Source organism: Zootoca vivipara, chromosome 10 (genome assembly GCF_965207765.1).
Source record: "Zootoca vivipara chromosome 10, rZooViv2.hap1.1, whole genome shotgun sequence".
NCBI classification, from domain to species: Eukaryota; Metazoa; Chordata; class Lepidosauria; order Squamata; family Lacertidae; genus Zootoca; species Zootoca vivipara.
Genome location: NC_142593.1, coordinates 46,278,734 through 46,296,837, shown reverse-complemented (window position 1 = coordinate 46,296,837; position 18,104 = coordinate 46,278,734). Strand labels below are relative to the sequence as shown.

Here is an 18,104-nt window from a genome sequence, read left to right as displayed (position 1 = left end):
ACAAAACATCTCACCACGGTGTGAGCAATTGAAACACGGCAGCAAACTGTTAGTTGTTTAGAGTCTTATTATGGTATTATTTTATTTTATTTTTGCCAAGGAAAAGGAGAGGTGTTGTGGAATTTTCAACCCCAGGTGCCAAACTAAGTTGTCTGGCTTTGGGTACTGTGCACCTTGACCAGAAACAAGACTACCATTTGCTGCTCCATCCCAGACAGCAAACAGTCTTGGGCCAAGCCAGGAAACATACAGGCACAAACCTGCCGGCACATTTTATATTATAGTTAAAGCCCACATTCGCGAGCTCACAAAAACATCAAGGTTATATAGGGTTGCCAAGGTTATATTGGGTTGGACATAGCTGAGATTCGGCCTTTGGAAGCAGGATCCAGCTGAAATCGGTGATACCGTGTTTTCCCGAAAATAAGACACTATCTTATATTTATTTTTCCTCAAGAAGACACGCTATGGCTTATTTTCGTGGGGTGTCTTATTCCAGCGGGAAGGGCTCCGGGCGCGGCGTGGCATGGCGGAGGGAAGGGCTCCAGATGCGGTGCCACCTCCATGTCTTATTTTCGGGGTATGGCTTATATTGCAGAAATGCTTAGAAATCCTGGTATGGCTTATTTTATGGCTTATTTTATGGATATGTCTTATTTTCGGAGAAATGGGGGTGGGGTATGTCACGACTGGACCTAATGGTCAGGGGTCCCTTTACCTTTACCTTTATGTCCAGGAAAATCAGCGGGGTTTTTTGAGATTTTGCAAAGCAACAACAACTTTGCCGCACAAAAAAAAGCTCAACAACTACTTTTGTGTCTGGATTTTCACTTTTTCAAATATGGAAACCCTAAAATAATTTTATCATTTGTACCCCATAAAAAACCAAAGCAAACTCAGTCTTGGGCCAACCTAGCATTTAAGGAGATGACCCCAGATGACCAAAACAGTGAGGCAAGTCCAATGCACCTATATCTATATGCACTGTGTTGCCAGCTGATTCTCTCTCTCTCTCTCTCTCTCTCTCTCTCTCTCTCTCTCTCTCTCTCTCTCTCTCCACACACACACACACACACACACACACAACTGTTTTTCTCTCCATTGAGATTGCTTCTGTTTTCCAAACCTCGCTGCCAGGGACACAGGAAGCTGATTTTTAATGAGTCAGATTATTGGTCCATCTAGTTTGCTATTGTTTATACCATGGGAAGCTAACCTGCTGCCCTCCAGATGTCATTGAACCACAATCCCTATCATTCCTAACCATTGGCCATACTGGCTGGGGGTGATGGGAACTGCAGTCCATCCATCTCTGGAGGACACCATATTGGCTCCCAGCAGTCTACTCTGGCTGGAGGTGGCTCTCCAGTGTTTCAGACATAGATCTCTCCAAGCCATACCTGGAAATGCCCAGGACTGAAATGAGGACCTTCTGTATTCAGAGCAAATGCTCTACCTCTGAGCTTCTGCAGCAAGCATGGCCTTAATATACATCTGGAGTGAATCTTTGTTCCAGGATGAGAAGTGCCCATGTGCATGGGGAGAAGAAAAGCGCTTTAGTGATGGCTGCAGAATGAAACTATGGTGGGACAGATGGGAGCAAATAGAAAGGACTGTTCTCCTTCTAACAGTGCCAGCTCACTTGGCAGCCATCTGATACTATCAGCCAGCTTTAAGGGAGGCAGGAGAGACACATGGCTTGATCTCTTCTGTTGACAAAAGCAGAAATCACAGACGCACTCCTCCCTACGAGGACCCATAGAGAGCAAAATGCAGTGAATGAGGCAAAGGAAAGGGGTGGAGTACGATTAACAGGGGCTGCTCCTCCTAGTCCTCCTCCTCCTCCTGAACCAACAGCAGGACGCACACTCTCGGCAGGCTGGTTTCAAAACTGGTTGAGACGGGATTGCTCCAGTCCTGAGCAGCTCAGCTACTTTGAGTACAGGAGGCTGCTGGAAAAGTCACTGCAGAAGCCTGCCAAATAGGCTGATTCTGGCTGGTGGGACCGGAATAACCCACCCCTATCTGCCAAAAGAAGACCAGTCCTCGTAAATAATGCCAGCCTTGTAAACAATCCTGGCAGAACAGGGCTCTTGTTGTCCCCCCCCCCGCCTCTTCCTTCCCACAAATATATTGTATGCACCCTGGCCTGCAGCAAATACATTTTCTTTGGTTGCAGCTTTCCCCAACCGAGTGCCCTCAAGGTGTTTTAAACTACAATACCCATCAGGAGACTCTTGAGAATCCCATGGACTGCAAGAAGATCAAACCTATCAATTCTGAAGGAAATCAGCCCTGAGTGCTCACTGGAAGGACAGATCGTGAAGCTGAGGCTCCAATACTTTGGCCACCTCATGAGAAGAGAAGACTCCCTGGAAAAGACCCTGATGCTGGGAAAGGTGGAGGGCACTAGGAGAAGGGGACGGCAGAGGACAAGATGGTTGGACAGTGTTCTCGAAGCTACGAACATGAGTTTGACGTGCTCTGGTCCATGGGGTCACGAAGAATCGGACACGACTAAACGACTAAACAACAACAACCCATCAGGGCCACTAAGGTTGGGGGAGGCTGCTTTAGCAGAGAATAAAGAGCAGTGCAATTTACACCTGTGCTGTTCAGACTCGCTCTGCAGTCCTATTCTCCAAAAAAAAAGATCGTTTTCGCAGTACCTTGGGCATGGAACTCCCAGTCCAAGAGTAGCTCATCAAGAAACCTGCTTGCCTTTTTATTTTATGAAGTGTTTGGAAGACATGGCTGTATAGAGTTGTTTTAGTATGCTTTTTAGGGGCATGAGCTGTTTTATCTTGGTTTTATATTAATTTTATTAGTGATTTGTTAGCCTGGTTTATACATAGCACTAAGGTAGGGTTTCCCAATCTTGGGTCTCCAGCTGTTTTTGGACTTCAGTTCCCATCATCCCTGACCACTGGTCCTACTAGATAGGGATGATGGGAGTTGTAGTCTAAAACAAACAAACAAGTGGAGACCCAAGTTTAGGAAACCCTGTGCTAAACCCAACTTCCACCAGCGTCAACCAATATGGCTAATGGTCAAGGATGGCTGGAGTTGTGGTCAAGCAACATCTGGAAGAGCACAGGCTCCACATCCCTGGTTTAAGCTATTCCTCCACTTGTACACAACATCTATATTTGTAAACATTACAAAATTCTAATAAGCCTCCAGTGACCTCCTTCCACAGAACCTAACTCAGGATAAGTGCTGTTTGACCCTGAAACTATTCAGTATTTGGTGATAGGGAGGGGATGAGATTTGGTTCACCTTGCATTTAAAGGTGATTGCACTAAAGTTGCACTTTCTAAAACAGTAAGTAAATCGAAACACAGCCATACTTCACGAGTCACACTTTTTACAAATTTTGCAATGCAGTTCTGCAACTAAGAATTGCATACCAAAAAACATGTATTGGGGTGGTGTGCATATAAATGCATATAATAGTAAAAAAAAAATGTGCAAAAATGCATTTATGTTAGGGAAAGTTGTTTGCAAAATGGGGATATTTGTTAAAACTAAATTCAAAAGAAAACCTTATTGTGAGGAACTTGCACTACAATGCTGATGAATTTCCATAAGAATTTTTTTTAAAAAAAAAAAATCAACCACAGAAATTTCTGCAGAAATATGTGGAACTGAATTTACGATTGGGGAAATGAGAAACTGAAAGAACAGAAAATTGAACAGCCCTCCTTGTAGAAGTGGGCTGAGTGTCACAATATGTTTCATATTGAGAGCTGGGGTTGCTCACAGCAGCTAAACTGCTTTCTTTGGCATCTCTCGTGGTGACCGCGGTGTGCGTTCCAGCTGTTAGTAAGAACAGTGCCGGAGTTCAAGCATGTTAAACTGAAGCAGCTGTTCATGAATTTGGTCCGGTTCACAAGAATAGTGGGCTGAAGCCCCTAGCATGGTACAACTATGGTGAGGGAGCAGTGCTTAAATGATACAGCGGCCAAGGTGGTACGTGGCCCCCTCAGCTACTGTTTTCAATAAAGTTGCATGGGGCATGGAGTTAGTAGGTTTCATTTAGTGTTCCCTACCTATCTCCCCCTATAACTCAAGCACTGTAATGGAGAGCTGAAAGCAGATTAAAGAAGAATGGATAAGAAGTCCTCACTAGACCTTGGAGCCCTAAGATCAGAGGTGAACTAAACAGTGATTTAAAATTTCCTTTAGCCTATATACTTGTGCTCGTCTTTTGTTGAACAGTCCCCAGTTCCCACTTCTGGAGGCCGGGTAGATTAGCCATGTGCCATACTTGACAGAGAAAAAATCCTCTATTTGAAAGGATGTTGGGTCCAGTCTAGAGATAAAAAGCCATAAGAAGGGAGAGTAAGTTGCCTATCAACATTTAACACAGGCATCCCCAAACTTCGACCCTCCAGATGTTTTGGACTACAATTCCCATCTTCCCCAACCACTGGTCCTGTTAGCTAGGGATCATGGGAGTTGTAGGTCAAAACATCTGGAGGGCTGCAGTTTGGGGGTGCCTGATTTAACACCTGGAGAGCAAGCGGACAGCTCACCTGAACTAATAATAATAATAATAATAATAATAATAATAATAAAGATAATAATAACAATAATTTATTTCTACCTCGCCCATCTGGCTGGGTTTCCCCAGGCACTCTGGGCGCCTTCCAACAGAAGGTTAAAAATACATTAAACTAGGATGAGATATTGCTATTTTAATTACAGAAATTATTTGTAAGGTTGCACCTAAACATCCATATTAGCACATATCTTATGCAGATTCGTCTCCTTTTTTTTGGCAATGAATTGCCTCTTTTATTATGGTAAGGAAGGGGCCACCCTCGATGCCATTCAGGCAGAATCTTACCATTCCACTTGCACAATTGAATTTCTCCCCTCTTTCCCCTCTATGGCTACCCCAGGCCCTCCCCAGATCTGCTCCAGATGGTTGAGGGAATCTCTAGAGCACATTTAGGGGCACACGGAGTGGAGAGGGGGAGAGTGGTGTGCAAGCAGAAATCCTTGCATTGACAAAACTTTTCCATTAGAACTACACTGGATTCTACCCAATGTCTTTTGTTTGGTAACCGGCATCAGAGGCTGAAAGCTTGCAAATGACATGTTCTACTCTGCCTCCAATCCTATGTAATCAGGTTCCTTTCTGGTCCTGTCCCAGACCAACCAGGTTCTTCCAACCTCTACCCAAAACCTACCAAAACTTGCCTTTGCTTCAGTGTTCCACCTAACCCAGACTTATCCACTGGGTTTCCCCAAAGGACCAGTATTTTGAAAACCAAAACCCCCAAAAATGGGAATCAATGACCGACACAGGCTTCCTACCAGCTTCACAGATGAAATAACAGACACATGCATCAGCAAATCAGATGCTGATTCAGCCATCAGTTTTGCCAACTCACTCACTTCGGAGAGGTAGCTTTTGGATATCACAGCTTCCTACCAATCAACATCATCCATAGCTGACTTCTGATGCTAATATGTGGAGCTGGCATTTTAAGAGCTTGACCTTACCTTTCAGAGGAAAGGTATTTCAAGTGGGGACACTCCCAAATGAGCTGCCATGTGACGAAAATTGAGCATCTTTTTTCCACCCCAAAACACATTTACTTGCAAGTAAGTCACACACTTCGATAGAGCTTACTTCTGAGTACATGGTGCATAGGATCACAGCCTTAGGATCAGAGAAGTACATTGTTTTCTTTCATCTCCTTCACGAAGCTCTGGTGTATGGTTGTCAGCCAAAATAGATTGCTTTCTAGGCACATGTCCCGGTGGTTTTCCACTTGCCCAACTCCTTTCCAAGGGGGAAACTTGCTCTTTAGCAATAGATCGGAACAAATAGCAATCTGGGGGGAACTGGAATTGCCTTTTGCTCAAACTGAGCGCTAAAGAGCAGTTTTCCCCCAGGGAAAGCAGGGGAAGTGTAGATAAGCCCGTATTTAGCATTCTGTTCAATGCATGCTACTTTGTTTGGCCTAATAGTGGTGCCTTTCTTTTTCTTTTTAAATTAAAGATAGTAGTAAGAAATAACAGTAAACTTTTCAATATTTCAGTTTTGAAACTAAGCTGGTTGCAGTGTATTCATGCCCTGCTTTGATGATTGAATTTTTAATATATTTCACCTTACTGTTCTGCTGCTGCTGAGTTTATTTCCCCCCCCCAATTAATTTATGTCCTTATGGTTTTATGTAAGCCGCCACAGCCATCAGATGGTAAGGCATATATGTATAAAATAAATACAGAGCTATTCATTAATTTCCAGTCTAAACTTGAAATACTCTCATAAATTGATGGCAATTTATAGCCATCTTTTTTCCGTTCCCATTCAACTTGTAGAGAAGGTCTCCCCTTTTCAAAAAGAGTTCCGATTCCTTTTACATTTAGCAGATATTCAGTGACTTTAGTGCATTAGCTGCTGGTAGTTTGTGAAATAGTATATGTTTAGCTTGTTTTACTGACACCTACATTCTTGCCAAGAATCTCACTAAAGCCTTTGAGCTGAAAGCACGACTTGCCTAAACCTGTAGCGACATAGACAATAGGGTTTATTTTAAAGATGGTAATTAAACTTATCGCAAGGTAAAGACTATTATTACTTCTCATTCATGTGTGACTACACTATTGATTATATCATATATTGTAACCTTATATTGTAAGGGACATTTAGGGTTGCTAGACCAAAACGTCAAAAATATGGAATGTTTAGAGTACAATGCAACTGAAATAAATGACATTTATTGGTTTCGGAAGTTTGGTGCTGCTTTGAAATAGCCTTCTTCAACCTGGGGTAGCCTAGATGTTGTTGCACTACAACTCCCATCATCCCTGGCCATCGTACCCAAAAGGTATGGATGATGGCAGTTGTAGTCCAACAACATTTGGGGAAGGCCAAGGTTGAAGAGCCGTGCTCTAGAGCAACTATGACATTATTTTTAAAGCATACTTTAAAAATTTGATGCTAAAGAATTTAGACCCTTCAGCATGAAAACCCTAATAATTAATTTAGAAAGAGATATGCTGCAATATATGATGAAATTTGCAGTATATTCACACTTGGCAGGCAATGAACACTGTCAACTTCAATGCTTAATGAAGTGTTTGGGAGAACAGGTCGTCTTCTAACGATTGGAGATATTTTTGGCTGCTGCATCAGAACATCATCATTTAATCAGAGGCGCTCTGACAGCACAAATTGGGCCACTAGATCACAGAGTTCATGCCAGACATGAAACAGGGAAGACTCTGACATCTACAGGATCACTAGGACTTTAAGTTTGACCTTGCATTGCAGCTTATTGTGTCATGCTGAGAGATCTCAAATACTGTATATACTATAACCAGGTACCATAAGTCTAGAAAAAGTTGGCACCATGCAATTGGTCCCAAGCATCATCAAACAATTAGGGAGCCAAAATATTCTATCACTGCACAAATCACAGTGAGCTTCATATCAAAGAGAAATTTAAAGCTGGGGGTCTCTGTGTCTAGTCTGAGACCCTACCTTCTGCACTATACTGGTTTTCATCTTAGTGCAACTGGGCTATTCTTCCTTATCTGTGAACCCCATGGGGTATCTTTGGGCTAATCACCATCTCTCTGCCTAAAGTACCTCACAGGGTTGTTGTGGATATCCAACCTATGCTGTTCTAAGCACCTTGGACGAGAAGGAAAAACTATACTGTATTTAGCAGTACAATCATAAGTGGGCACATGTGCTGCAAAATATCTAGGACATTTAATAGAAGTTGGTGATTGGCAATGATGAAAGAACGGCAGTATGAATAGAACAGATTAACATTTGAACAGGCAGATGAATTTTCTGAGCAAATGTCAATTTCCCTGGCATAGCAAAATGCATGGAGGGGTTCATAGAAAATGGGCAATGCCAATCCATAAGGTGTTTAAATGAAGAAGAGCTGAAGAAGAAAAAGAGTTCCGTATATCCGCCCTCTTTGAATTTCCAGTGTTAAGCACTTTCCGCATAGATAACTGTATTTCTGGCTGTTAAAAACAGACTCTACTAATCTCATTATCCTAATGAGAAGAGAATCAGAAGAATGTCAAGTTTCAATTTTTAAGGCATCTAGTTCTCGTTGTCGTTGAAAAGGTTGCAATCATGCAGGTGGTGACTCGAAACCATAAACCTATTGGCACTTAGAGGTTCCCAGCGGTTCCATTTTATTCCTTGTCCATTGAAGCCACACAAATCATGCAAATGCACGTGTAGTTTATTCAAGAACCAAAGAGGTGCAGCAGGTCGAGGCGGGAAAGTGAAAGGTTGAGCTTCAAAACCCCATAAAACTGGGGCATAAAACTGATAGAGTAGCCTTGGGCAAGCCATAATACACAAACCAGTATTCCCATTGCACCAGATCATGCTGCTTTAGATGCCCGTGGCTTGCGGCAACTTATTACTGGTCCATCTAGCACAGTATTATTTGTATTGGCCGACAATAGATTTCATGGGTTTACCCTAGCCCTTCCTGGAGATGCTGGCAATTGAAACTGGGTACATCTGTGTGCACAGTTTGTGCTCAGTTACTGAAATACAACCTTTTCGGTGGAAAGATGATGGATATAATTTATAGATAAATAAAGCAAGCTATCTCTCAAAGTAACTTGAGGTCTGAAAGTCGGGGTTGCCCTGTTGGATAAATAAAATCGCAACAGTAAAGTATACAGGGCTAAGTTCATCAACATCAAACACTTTTAAATCCTATTGATTTCAGTGGAAGACTTAGGCATGGACTCCAATTGGGAAGAAACCATCACCCTCAATGCAATGAGAGCACAGCAAACTCTTCTAATCTGAGTTAAGGTGCGCAGGATTTCACCCTAAATCACTGGAATAAATGGGTTCTAAAAATGTTTAACTTTGGCTCAGCTTTACTATGTAGGCAAGCATAACCACAATCCAAATAGTGTTCACGTTAGTATATTTAATCTCCATAGTTTATTATGACTACAAGGCGTGATATTCATTTCTGCACAATCTGATTGAAGGTATTTGCCTTGTGAGAGCACATAAGGCTTGAGCTACCAATGAGGGGGGAGGGAGTCATTTTAAACAAATGAAAAAATAAAATGCTTACCTCCATCGCTGTGTTTACTGTTGTCCAGCGTGTGGAACATGTACATGTTTGTTATGGTGTCAGCTGCTTGGTTCATGGTCCATGTGTCCCTGCGATCTCTCCTTTTGATGAAATGAGGCTGGCCCTTCATTTGGTGCCCAGAGCCAACAGACAATTGAGACCTGTCCTCCATGCATGAAGCACCTATTCCTGCACACAAGTCATTTACCCTATTTGCAGGAATTTGCTGATTCCTCATGACGGAAGTCCGTAAGAGCTTTCCAAACGCAGCTGACAGAACACTGAAAAGATAAGACTTATTTTCTCGCCCTCTACAAGAATTTTAAAAGTGGTGGCTGCAGCTTCCCAAGTAAGGAGCTGGCCAGATGTAACTCTGTGCGGTCGTCAGTGGTGTTGCAGCCTTCTTCGGAATCCCAGCAGCTTCTTGCAATTGAACATTTAAAAAAACACAATAAAGCAACTTTAAAGGACTGGGGGAGTGTCGCAGTTCTTAGGAGAGCAAGCTGCTCACTCAGCAAGGTCTGCGCTTGCTGTTTCTGACAGCTCAGACTAGAGTACTTAAGAGAGAGGCAGAACTCGGGGAGGGGATATGTAAAGCCACGAAGATTAACATAAAGAGGGTGGGCCAGTAGGGAGACTTAGATTTCCTCTGCCCGGGATTTACCAGTGGTGAAGTGGGAGATCAGCTTTCCTGTTCTCTCAGCTGCAGATTTGATAGAGGAACGCCTTTGAAATTAATAGGGTTTCCTGGTTCCTTGCTTGTTGGAATTACTATAGTAAAATAACTGTGCATTCTGAAAAGGGAGGGCTTGGGCAAAGCTAATAACGTACAGTACAGGTACACCTGAAAACAAAATGCACACCCTCCAACCTTTTTCAGATATAATAGGAATTCACACTCAGAACTTACCTAAGTGTACCATGTTTAAAGATTGCTAACAGTTCTGCTTCGTCTATGGGCTGATCCAGACTTTGTTTCTGCACCATGCATAGAAAGCTCAGGTTTTCCACTTATCCTGCACTTTCTGGACACAGGTCCAAGCAGTTTTACCTTTGCCCCACCACTTTCCCCCAGAAAACCCGCAATAAATCACAGCAGACGTCAATCCACAGAAAACCCGACTGACATTTGCTCCAATTCAGCAGTCAATTCAGCTGGAGGAGGATTGTGTTTGGGGAAGCTCCCTTGAAGGCATGAACAGCTCTTGTGTCTGCTCTGGATTCGGAGCAACTGAATATTTCAGTCGCAAGTGATGCAGCTGAGCAGACCACTGTAGCAGGGCTGGAAGAAAAGATTCCTCTCTTCTTCCATGGCCAGCTCACGGTGGAATGGAAGAGGCGGGGGGGGGGGCTGGGAAAGGGGTGTGGCCTGGGATCAGTACCCGGGATTTAGAGGTCAGATGTTCCCCATGCCTGGAAGGTGTCAGAACAGGAAGATGCAAGGGCATAAACATTGAAGTAGGTTTGAACATCAACAATTTCAATTTATACCTCCAGGAGCAAAGGAAAGCTATGTCACTTTGAGCAGTATTATTATTATTATTATTATTATTTTATTTATGCCCCAGCCACTCTGTATGCTTTACTAAATGGCAGGGTGATTATCTAGAAGATGCCAACCAAGCATCTGATTTTCAACACCTCATTTATGTCTTCCAAATCTGACCCAGTGATATTTACTTGCACACAAGTGAGGGGTACTCTAGTTACTGAGGCTGTTTTGAAAAATAGAATGGATGCCTCGGCTAAGAGGAAGCCAAGGAAAAGCTAGGTTGAGTCTTGACAGGAAAAGTATTCAATATTCCTGTTGTTTTACCTGTTTTTAAATATGCTATTTTATATTTAATTGCATTATTTTATTGCTTTCATGTTTGCCATCCTGGGCTCCTTTGCAAGAAAGGGTAGGATAGAGATATTTGTTATTATGCGTTGCCTCCAACTAACTTATAGCCCCACTGAAAATTAATGGGCTTTAATCATGCCCATTCATTTCAGTCGGTCTGCCCTAAGTAGGACTTACCCATGAGATACAATCCTGTGGGTACAAAATGCATGTTACAATTTAGCAAGACAATTGACCTAGGCAAGAAAGTTGGTGGAAGAAGGGAAACATAGCTTCAAATATACTTATTTTATTGTATTTCTCCAAAAGGAACCCAAGCAATCAGAATCCAGGAAGATGCCAAGAAGATTCCACCTAAACATTAGGAAGAACTTCCTGACAGTAAGAGCTGTTCAGCAGTGGAATTTGCTGCCAAGGAGTGTGGTGGAGTCTCCTTCTTTGGAGGTCTTTAAGCAGAGGCTTGACAGGCATATGTCAAGAATGCTTTGATGGTGTTTCCTGCTTGGCAGGGGGTTGGACTGGATGGCCCTTGTGGTCTCTTCCAACTCTATGATTCTATGATTCTATGAATCCCAGCTCCTGCCAATCTAGCAGTTCGAAAGCACGTCAAAGTGCAAGTAGATAAATAGGTACCACTACAGCGGGAAGGTAAACGGTGTTTCCGTGTGCTGCTCCGGTTTGCCAGAAGCAGCTTTGTCATGCTGGCCACATGACCGGAAGCTGTACGCCGGCTCCCTCGACCAATAACGCGAGATGAGCGCGCAACCCCAGAGTCGGTCACGACTGGACCTAATGGTCAGGGGTCCCTTTACCTTTACCTTTATAAATATGGGAGAGACTGACTAATTCGGTGGTCAACAAAAACAGGGCTGGGATATTGTTAAGGCACAGGCAAGGGCAGAGCATCCCGGTTCACTGATTGAGGTGAAATGGGAAGTGCCGCCTTGCCCTGCCACTGCCACCACTGTACCTGTTGCTGCCACTGTTGCTTCTGCACTTGCCCTGCTGCAGGCTGAGACGAAGCATCAGTATCAGCTCCAATTTTGGGTGTGATCCTGCTGCAATTTCAACTGTGCAATTTCAACTGATACTGGTGCCACTTCTGCATGAGCGATGGGGCAGGCGGGATGTCTTCAAGGCTGCTGCTTTGCGGACTTCAGCCACCGCAGTCCACCTAATGGCTGAGCCGGCTCTGGGTACAGGACACCTAAGCCTCGGGTCTTTTGCACTGAGCCCAAGATCTCCTGCCCTTTCCCCCCTTTAAAAACTTTTTTAAAAAAAATGCTTACAGGACAGGTGGGCAAACTGCAACATGCAACACCAGTGAGACCCCACTCGCCCACATTCTTAACTCTGGGGCCCAGAAAATCCCGTTGGCTCAGAGGAAGCCCTGACAATTTGCCCCCCACCCCTGGAACGTTGGCCTAAATGTGCATCTATGTATATAAAACCAGCACATGCAATCTTTATGCAAATTTGTGTCATGGGCTTGTGCCCCCTAAGTCAGTTAGAGACCTAGTAACATCTCTGAACATGATTATTCCACCCAAGCATCTCTACTTGCTATCTAGAGGCTCATCCTCACAGGACCCCTCCTGTTTCTATTTGAGTTAGGAGGTGAAGGTTAAGAGGTGCATTGCTGGTTGGCAATGGGCCAAGTCATCCTGGAATGATCTTTTGGTTCAGCAAGTTCAGCAACATCCGTCAGACTGTTGATAGGTGACAGGCTCAGATTCTGGAGATATATCTAAGTTGGTAGGACTTAACTGTAAGAGAATTTTTCACTGGTGGTACGCTATCTCCCACTTCCAGCACCTCTACAACTGAGAGCTCAGTAAATGCCGTAGGACAAAGCTTTCCCAACTTTCATGTTTGTGACACGCTTTTTAGACGTGAACCATTTCGCGACACAGTGATTCCATTTTCCTAGCAAGCCGGAGGTTAAACTAACCCAGGCACCCCCAAACTTCGTCCCTCCAGATGTTTTGGACTACAGTTCCCATCCTCCCCAACCACTGGTCCTGTTAGCTAGGGATCATGGGAGTTGTAGGCCAAAACATCTGGAGGGCCGCAGTTTGGGGATGCCTGAACTAACCCCTTTCCAGGCCCGGGAGGAGCACAAGGAGCGTCCGCACGACACACCTGCACACCGTAGCTGACACGCCAACATGCCGCGACACACAGTTTGGAAAGCTCTGCTGTAGGAGATGCAAAAAACAAAAAACAAAAAACAAAAAAAAACACAGCTCCCAATTCCCTGCCTGTGTTCAAGCCTATTATATTTTCTGCATAGCCAGAGATTTACAGTAGAATGCCCAGCTGCAGTCCAACGTGAAACAGTCTAGGAAAGGTATCGCCATGTTATAAGAATTTTAAGGTCACATATATATATATAATAATTGTTCATAAAACATGTACATGAATGTACAGAAACATGTCTGAAGCAGCACAGGAAGACAGGCCTGACTGACACCATTTTGACTCTCTCTCTCTGACCAGGTGTTCCTCTGCAAGGAAGAAGGGGGGTGGGGGGAACCTTCTCATTGTCTCAGGAATTAAGGTGATAATCCCTGGCATCCTGATACCTGGGTGCCAGACAAAAGGGTGTGATTAACTTGGCTGGGAAACAGGGAAATGTAAATATCTCTCTCTTTTGTTGATTAGGTTTTGGGGGCAGGGGGCAGGGTCCAGGATGCTCAGATTACTGCCACCAGACCTCCCCTTTCATGATGTACCTATGATGAATCTAGGGAGGGGGGTCTTGGGCTACACCCCTTCTGTGACATATGGATGATGCTTCTGGGGGGTGGGCTGAAACCAATTTCAAATTTCTTTTTAAGGGCAAGACACCTTTGTTTGGGGTTCCTTCCTTGTTCTCCTGCGTGAGGGGAAGGACCCTGTTGCAACAGCGAAAATAAAGGCTTTGCTTCTCAAACTTCTCTGGTTGGCCTCTGTTATATTCTCCAACCGATGGAGAACCCAATAAGGGAATAAAGGCAGATTTTTGCCTATATCAGCCACATGCTATTGCTGTGCATTTCAAGTGGTGTGGGTGTTTGTTCTAGGAGTTTCAGGTGTAAATGGCTGGCAATAACCAAATCAATCTTGATGTGGGAGAACAGAAAGCATAGAGTAAGTATGGTGGAGTCTGTAGCCCTCTGTATGTTGCTGGACAAATGGCTCTGCTAGTTGGAGCTGATGGGACCTGAAGTCCAACAACACCTTGAGGGCAATAGGCTCCACACTCATGGCATAGGGATGGCGGGTTTCCCCATAGAATTACAGAGAGAATTCAGAAAGGGAAGAAAGGGGAGGTCTTGTGCAGACTAGAGTGGGGTGGGAGAAGGTATGCATGTTTACTTACGTATGGAACTAAATAAGGAGCCCCTAAAGACATTTCAGAAAGTCGTTTAGATTAAAGCAAGGCTTTTTTGTAGGCAAGGTATCGATATTATCTGCTCAACACAATAGAAGCAACACAATGGCAGGCCCTGACAAAGAGAGCTGCTCCTTCTCAGCAAATATTTGACTGCTGTGTGACAACTTGTAGCCTTAGAAGCTAATGGATTTATGGTAGCCACTGGGGACTGATGTGGAGTTCAACAGAAAGGGAAAGAAATGTATATGCCTGGTTTTCAGTTTTTCGTATAACCGACTTTCCATGGCCACAACACATATGCCATTATCTGTATCAGAACTGTCTTTTGCTACTGGACCTAATACAATTTGTTGACCTTGGTCTATAAAGCAGGCTCAAATATCTGAAGGACTGCCTCTTCTCTTACCTGTGATCCTATGTCTTAAGAAATGTGGGAGAGAGCTGCTCATAGTTCCACCAATATGCACAGTTCACAGAGCAGTGCCTTCTTCATTGTGGCACCCAACGTTCATTTTCTCAGGCATATAGAACTGGTTGATAACTGGGTTGCTGCTGGATTGTCTGCAATGCTAGTAATTTATTTTTATTCTATTTTATATTGTTGGTTTTGTGAGTGGGTGTGCATATCTGGTGTCTATTGTTATGTCCTGCCCTAGGAATTCTTGAGTTAAAAGCCAGGATCAAAATTCAGTAATAAATAAAGAATATTTTAATCTAACTTCTATTATCATATCTGCCCACACACATTTATCTAACTGTTGCAAACCTTTATTTCTCCTGAAATCCAAACCTAATGCATGTTTACTCAAAAGAGAAGTCTAGATGTTTTCTATGATTACCATGTGGAATTGGGTTGTGTGGATGTCACAAGGTCGTAACACATTTCTTATTTTATTTATTTTTCTAAAGAATTTTTATACTGCCTTTCATCATATCAGATTTGAGGGAAGGAAACAGAAAATAATACATAAGAAAAATGTAGATAAAATTTTATAACAGACCAAAACCTTTTTTCTTTCCCTCTTTCTTCAAAAGCAGAGGGCATGCACATTGCTTCTGAAATAACTAAAAGTCACACTTCCCTTTAATTTCCAATCTCTATATTTACCTAATATCTATCTACATACAATAAAAATGCAAGAATGTCACCATGTGGCAGTTCACTTGGCCACAGGCAGGGGGCACTGCAAACAACAGTATGGTGACAAACTGGGGTTTCAGAGCCACCAGGTCACCATAGCAGCATCAGAGGATGATGGTGTGGGAACTGGAGATGCAGGCAGGTAGGTAACCCTGGGTGGGCAGAACGACAGGTGAGCAAGTGGCCCAAGAAAGCCATGCAGGTTTGATGAGCTGTACAGAGGCATAGCAAGGGGGGGCGATAGGGGTGGTCCGCCCCGGGTTCCACTCTGGGGGTGTGTGACAGTCAGCACCCCACCCAGCAATTCCCGAGGCGAGCCCCTTCCAGCCTCCTGGTAAAAAGCCTGCTTGGCACAGCACAGCATGGCGCGCTGCGTCGAGTGAGCTTTTTACCTGGAGGCTGAAGGCTCGGGAGTCGGGGGGCGCCGACTTTCATCCCCGTGAGCGAGGCTTTCTAGGCTTGGAGGCTCTATTTAGGCTCCATTTTGAAATCACAGGGGGGCGCAACCCCCCTCTAAATAGCGGGATGCTGCACATGCGTACAACGTAGAGGGGATCGCGCGCCCCGCGACTTCAAAATGGAGCCTAAACGGAGCGTCCAAGCTCCAGGCAGATAGCCCACAGGTGCGGAGGGTGCACTGCACCAGCGGGCTATCTACCTGGAGCCTGGACGCTCCATTTAGGCTCTGTTTTGAAGTCATGGGGGGATTGCAATCCCCCTCTACGTTGTACGCACGCGTCATTATGTAGTGACGCATGCAGCTTTACGTAACAGTGTGTGCTTCATTACGTAATGGCGCATGCAACATTATGTAATGACGCTCCCCCTCCCGGGCACGGCAATTTTCCGCCCCGGTTGACAAAGCGGCTTCCTCCGCCACCATAGACCAGATTCTTTCACATGCAGCAGAAGATGCAGGAATCTGCAGTAAGCGAGATGCAAGAGGTGTCAGAGGTTGTGTGGTGCAGAGACCTTGCCACCATGTTGCAGGAGGGATATGTTTTGCAGATTCCCAGAATGCATTCCTGGCCCAAATCCCTGAAGATGTTCTATATTCTGCAACATTTGAAAGTACTTTCCCAACATCAAGTCCTAAGTGCGCAGCTTGTTTCGTAATCCAGTCAAATGCAGCAGCTGTATTCTCATCACTCACACCACAGCCTTTGAATCTTGGATCCAGTAGATTTGCAGCAGCATGTATTGGATGGCAACAAAATTCTTCATGTTTCTTAATAAAATCTTTTACATTACTTTTTTCAGCAGTTGTAAGTGGAGATGCACTTAGGTTTTCAAAAACAGATGTTTTTATCCAGGGCCGGCTCTAGGTAGAGTCCCGGTGGTGTGGGGTGGTAGGGCGCGGGCCGGTAGGCAGGGCGCTGCGTGGCAAAGCTGCGCGGAAGCCATGCTGCGCCCTGTGAGGGCGGGGGGCGCTGGAGCGATCTCCGCCCCTCAGCACCAGGGCGCGCGACCTGCTCGAGACTGCCCTGTTTTTATCATTGCCATGTGGTTAGGAATTTCTGACAAAAGTGCAGTGTCTGATTCAGATGAACGGATTGCTGGAAAAATTGGCGTTAAAATCTGTAGGGAGTTTTGCAGCTGAACCCAAAACACGTCCTCATCAAGCACAGTGTTCCTTATATTTCTGGGAATTTTAAGATCCTCAGTTATTACTGATGCTTGAAGAGCTTCTTTGGTTTTTAGTAAACTTGCAAAGGAGATCACCACTCCACCCCAACATGTTTAACTACAGAGCTTCAGTGTCACTATTTTATTCTGTGCATTTCCCCCCCTGTTTGCTTCTTTTTGAAGACTGTGGTGACAACATGAGTAGCTTTTACATATTTGATCACTTCTTTAGCTCTTCTATAAATCCTTTGAAGGGTGTCCAGTTTTGAGAAGTCACTAAGAAGTAAGTTTAGTCCATGAGATGCACATCCTGTTGCAGTAATATGTGGGTACTTGTCCATTGTGATTTCCCATGCAGCTTTCCTATTACTTGCATTGTCAGTCAGCAAAGCAAATACTTTACCACTCCCAATTTTCTCTAAAACTGCACACATTTCACTGCTGATATACTCTGCAGTATGTTTGTTCTCTCCAGTTTCAATGCTTCTAAAAAAGACTGGTTGAGTTGTAGTTATCACAAAGTTGATGATTCCTTCTCCCCGAACATTTGTAAGTACTGCAAGACATAGTGCTTCACTGATTTTTCCATGTACAGATTCCATCACACGCTCATGTTCTGACTCCAAAAGGGGCTTGCTCAAGGAATGCCTGCTTGGCAAACGATATGATGGTTGTAATAATTTGAAAGCTTCCTGCCAATATGCATTTTCAGTTATTGACAATGCTGATCCAGAAGCATACATTGCTCTTCCAAGGGTGCGGTCAATTTTCTCCTGATTTTCAGGTGTCATTTTAGCTATAAATGAAGGTATGGTGCGTTTTTGTGAGGCAATGGTTTGCAACACTTCTTTACATGAAGACGCTGGTGGTGAAGAAACAGCAGCAGAAATAGTGTTTCTGAAATTAGAACTCTGGAAGGAAAAGCTGCTTGCACTTTCATTCTTGTCCTCATCATTTAATTCCATAAAGTATTTTTTAAATGTCTTTAGGGCACCTCTGGCATGCAAGAATGTGTTTTGT

General features: G+C 44.0%; 1 protein-coding gene across 3 annotated transcripts in view; it reads right to left on the bottom strand.

Moving 5' to 3' along the window:
• RANBP3L (RAN binding protein 3 like) overlaps positions 1–10,421 on the bottom strand; it is a 41,962-nt gene extending 31,541 nt beyond the window's left edge. The window contains exon 1 of one of the 3 annotated variants that reach the window (XR_015946134.1): positions 9,096–9,633. Coding sequence is in view for 2 of the 3 variants with exons in the window: in XM_035100513.3 (XP_034956404.1) it covers positions 9,096–9,333 (238 nt within the window). In the remaining variant the exon portion in view is untranslated. Of the gene's footprint in view, positions 1–9,095 lie in introns of all 3 variants that reach the window. The other 2 variants (XM_035100513.3, XM_035100512.3) reach the window with 2 other exon arrangements.
• Between the last annotated feature and the right edge of the window lie 7,683 nt (positions 10,422–18,104).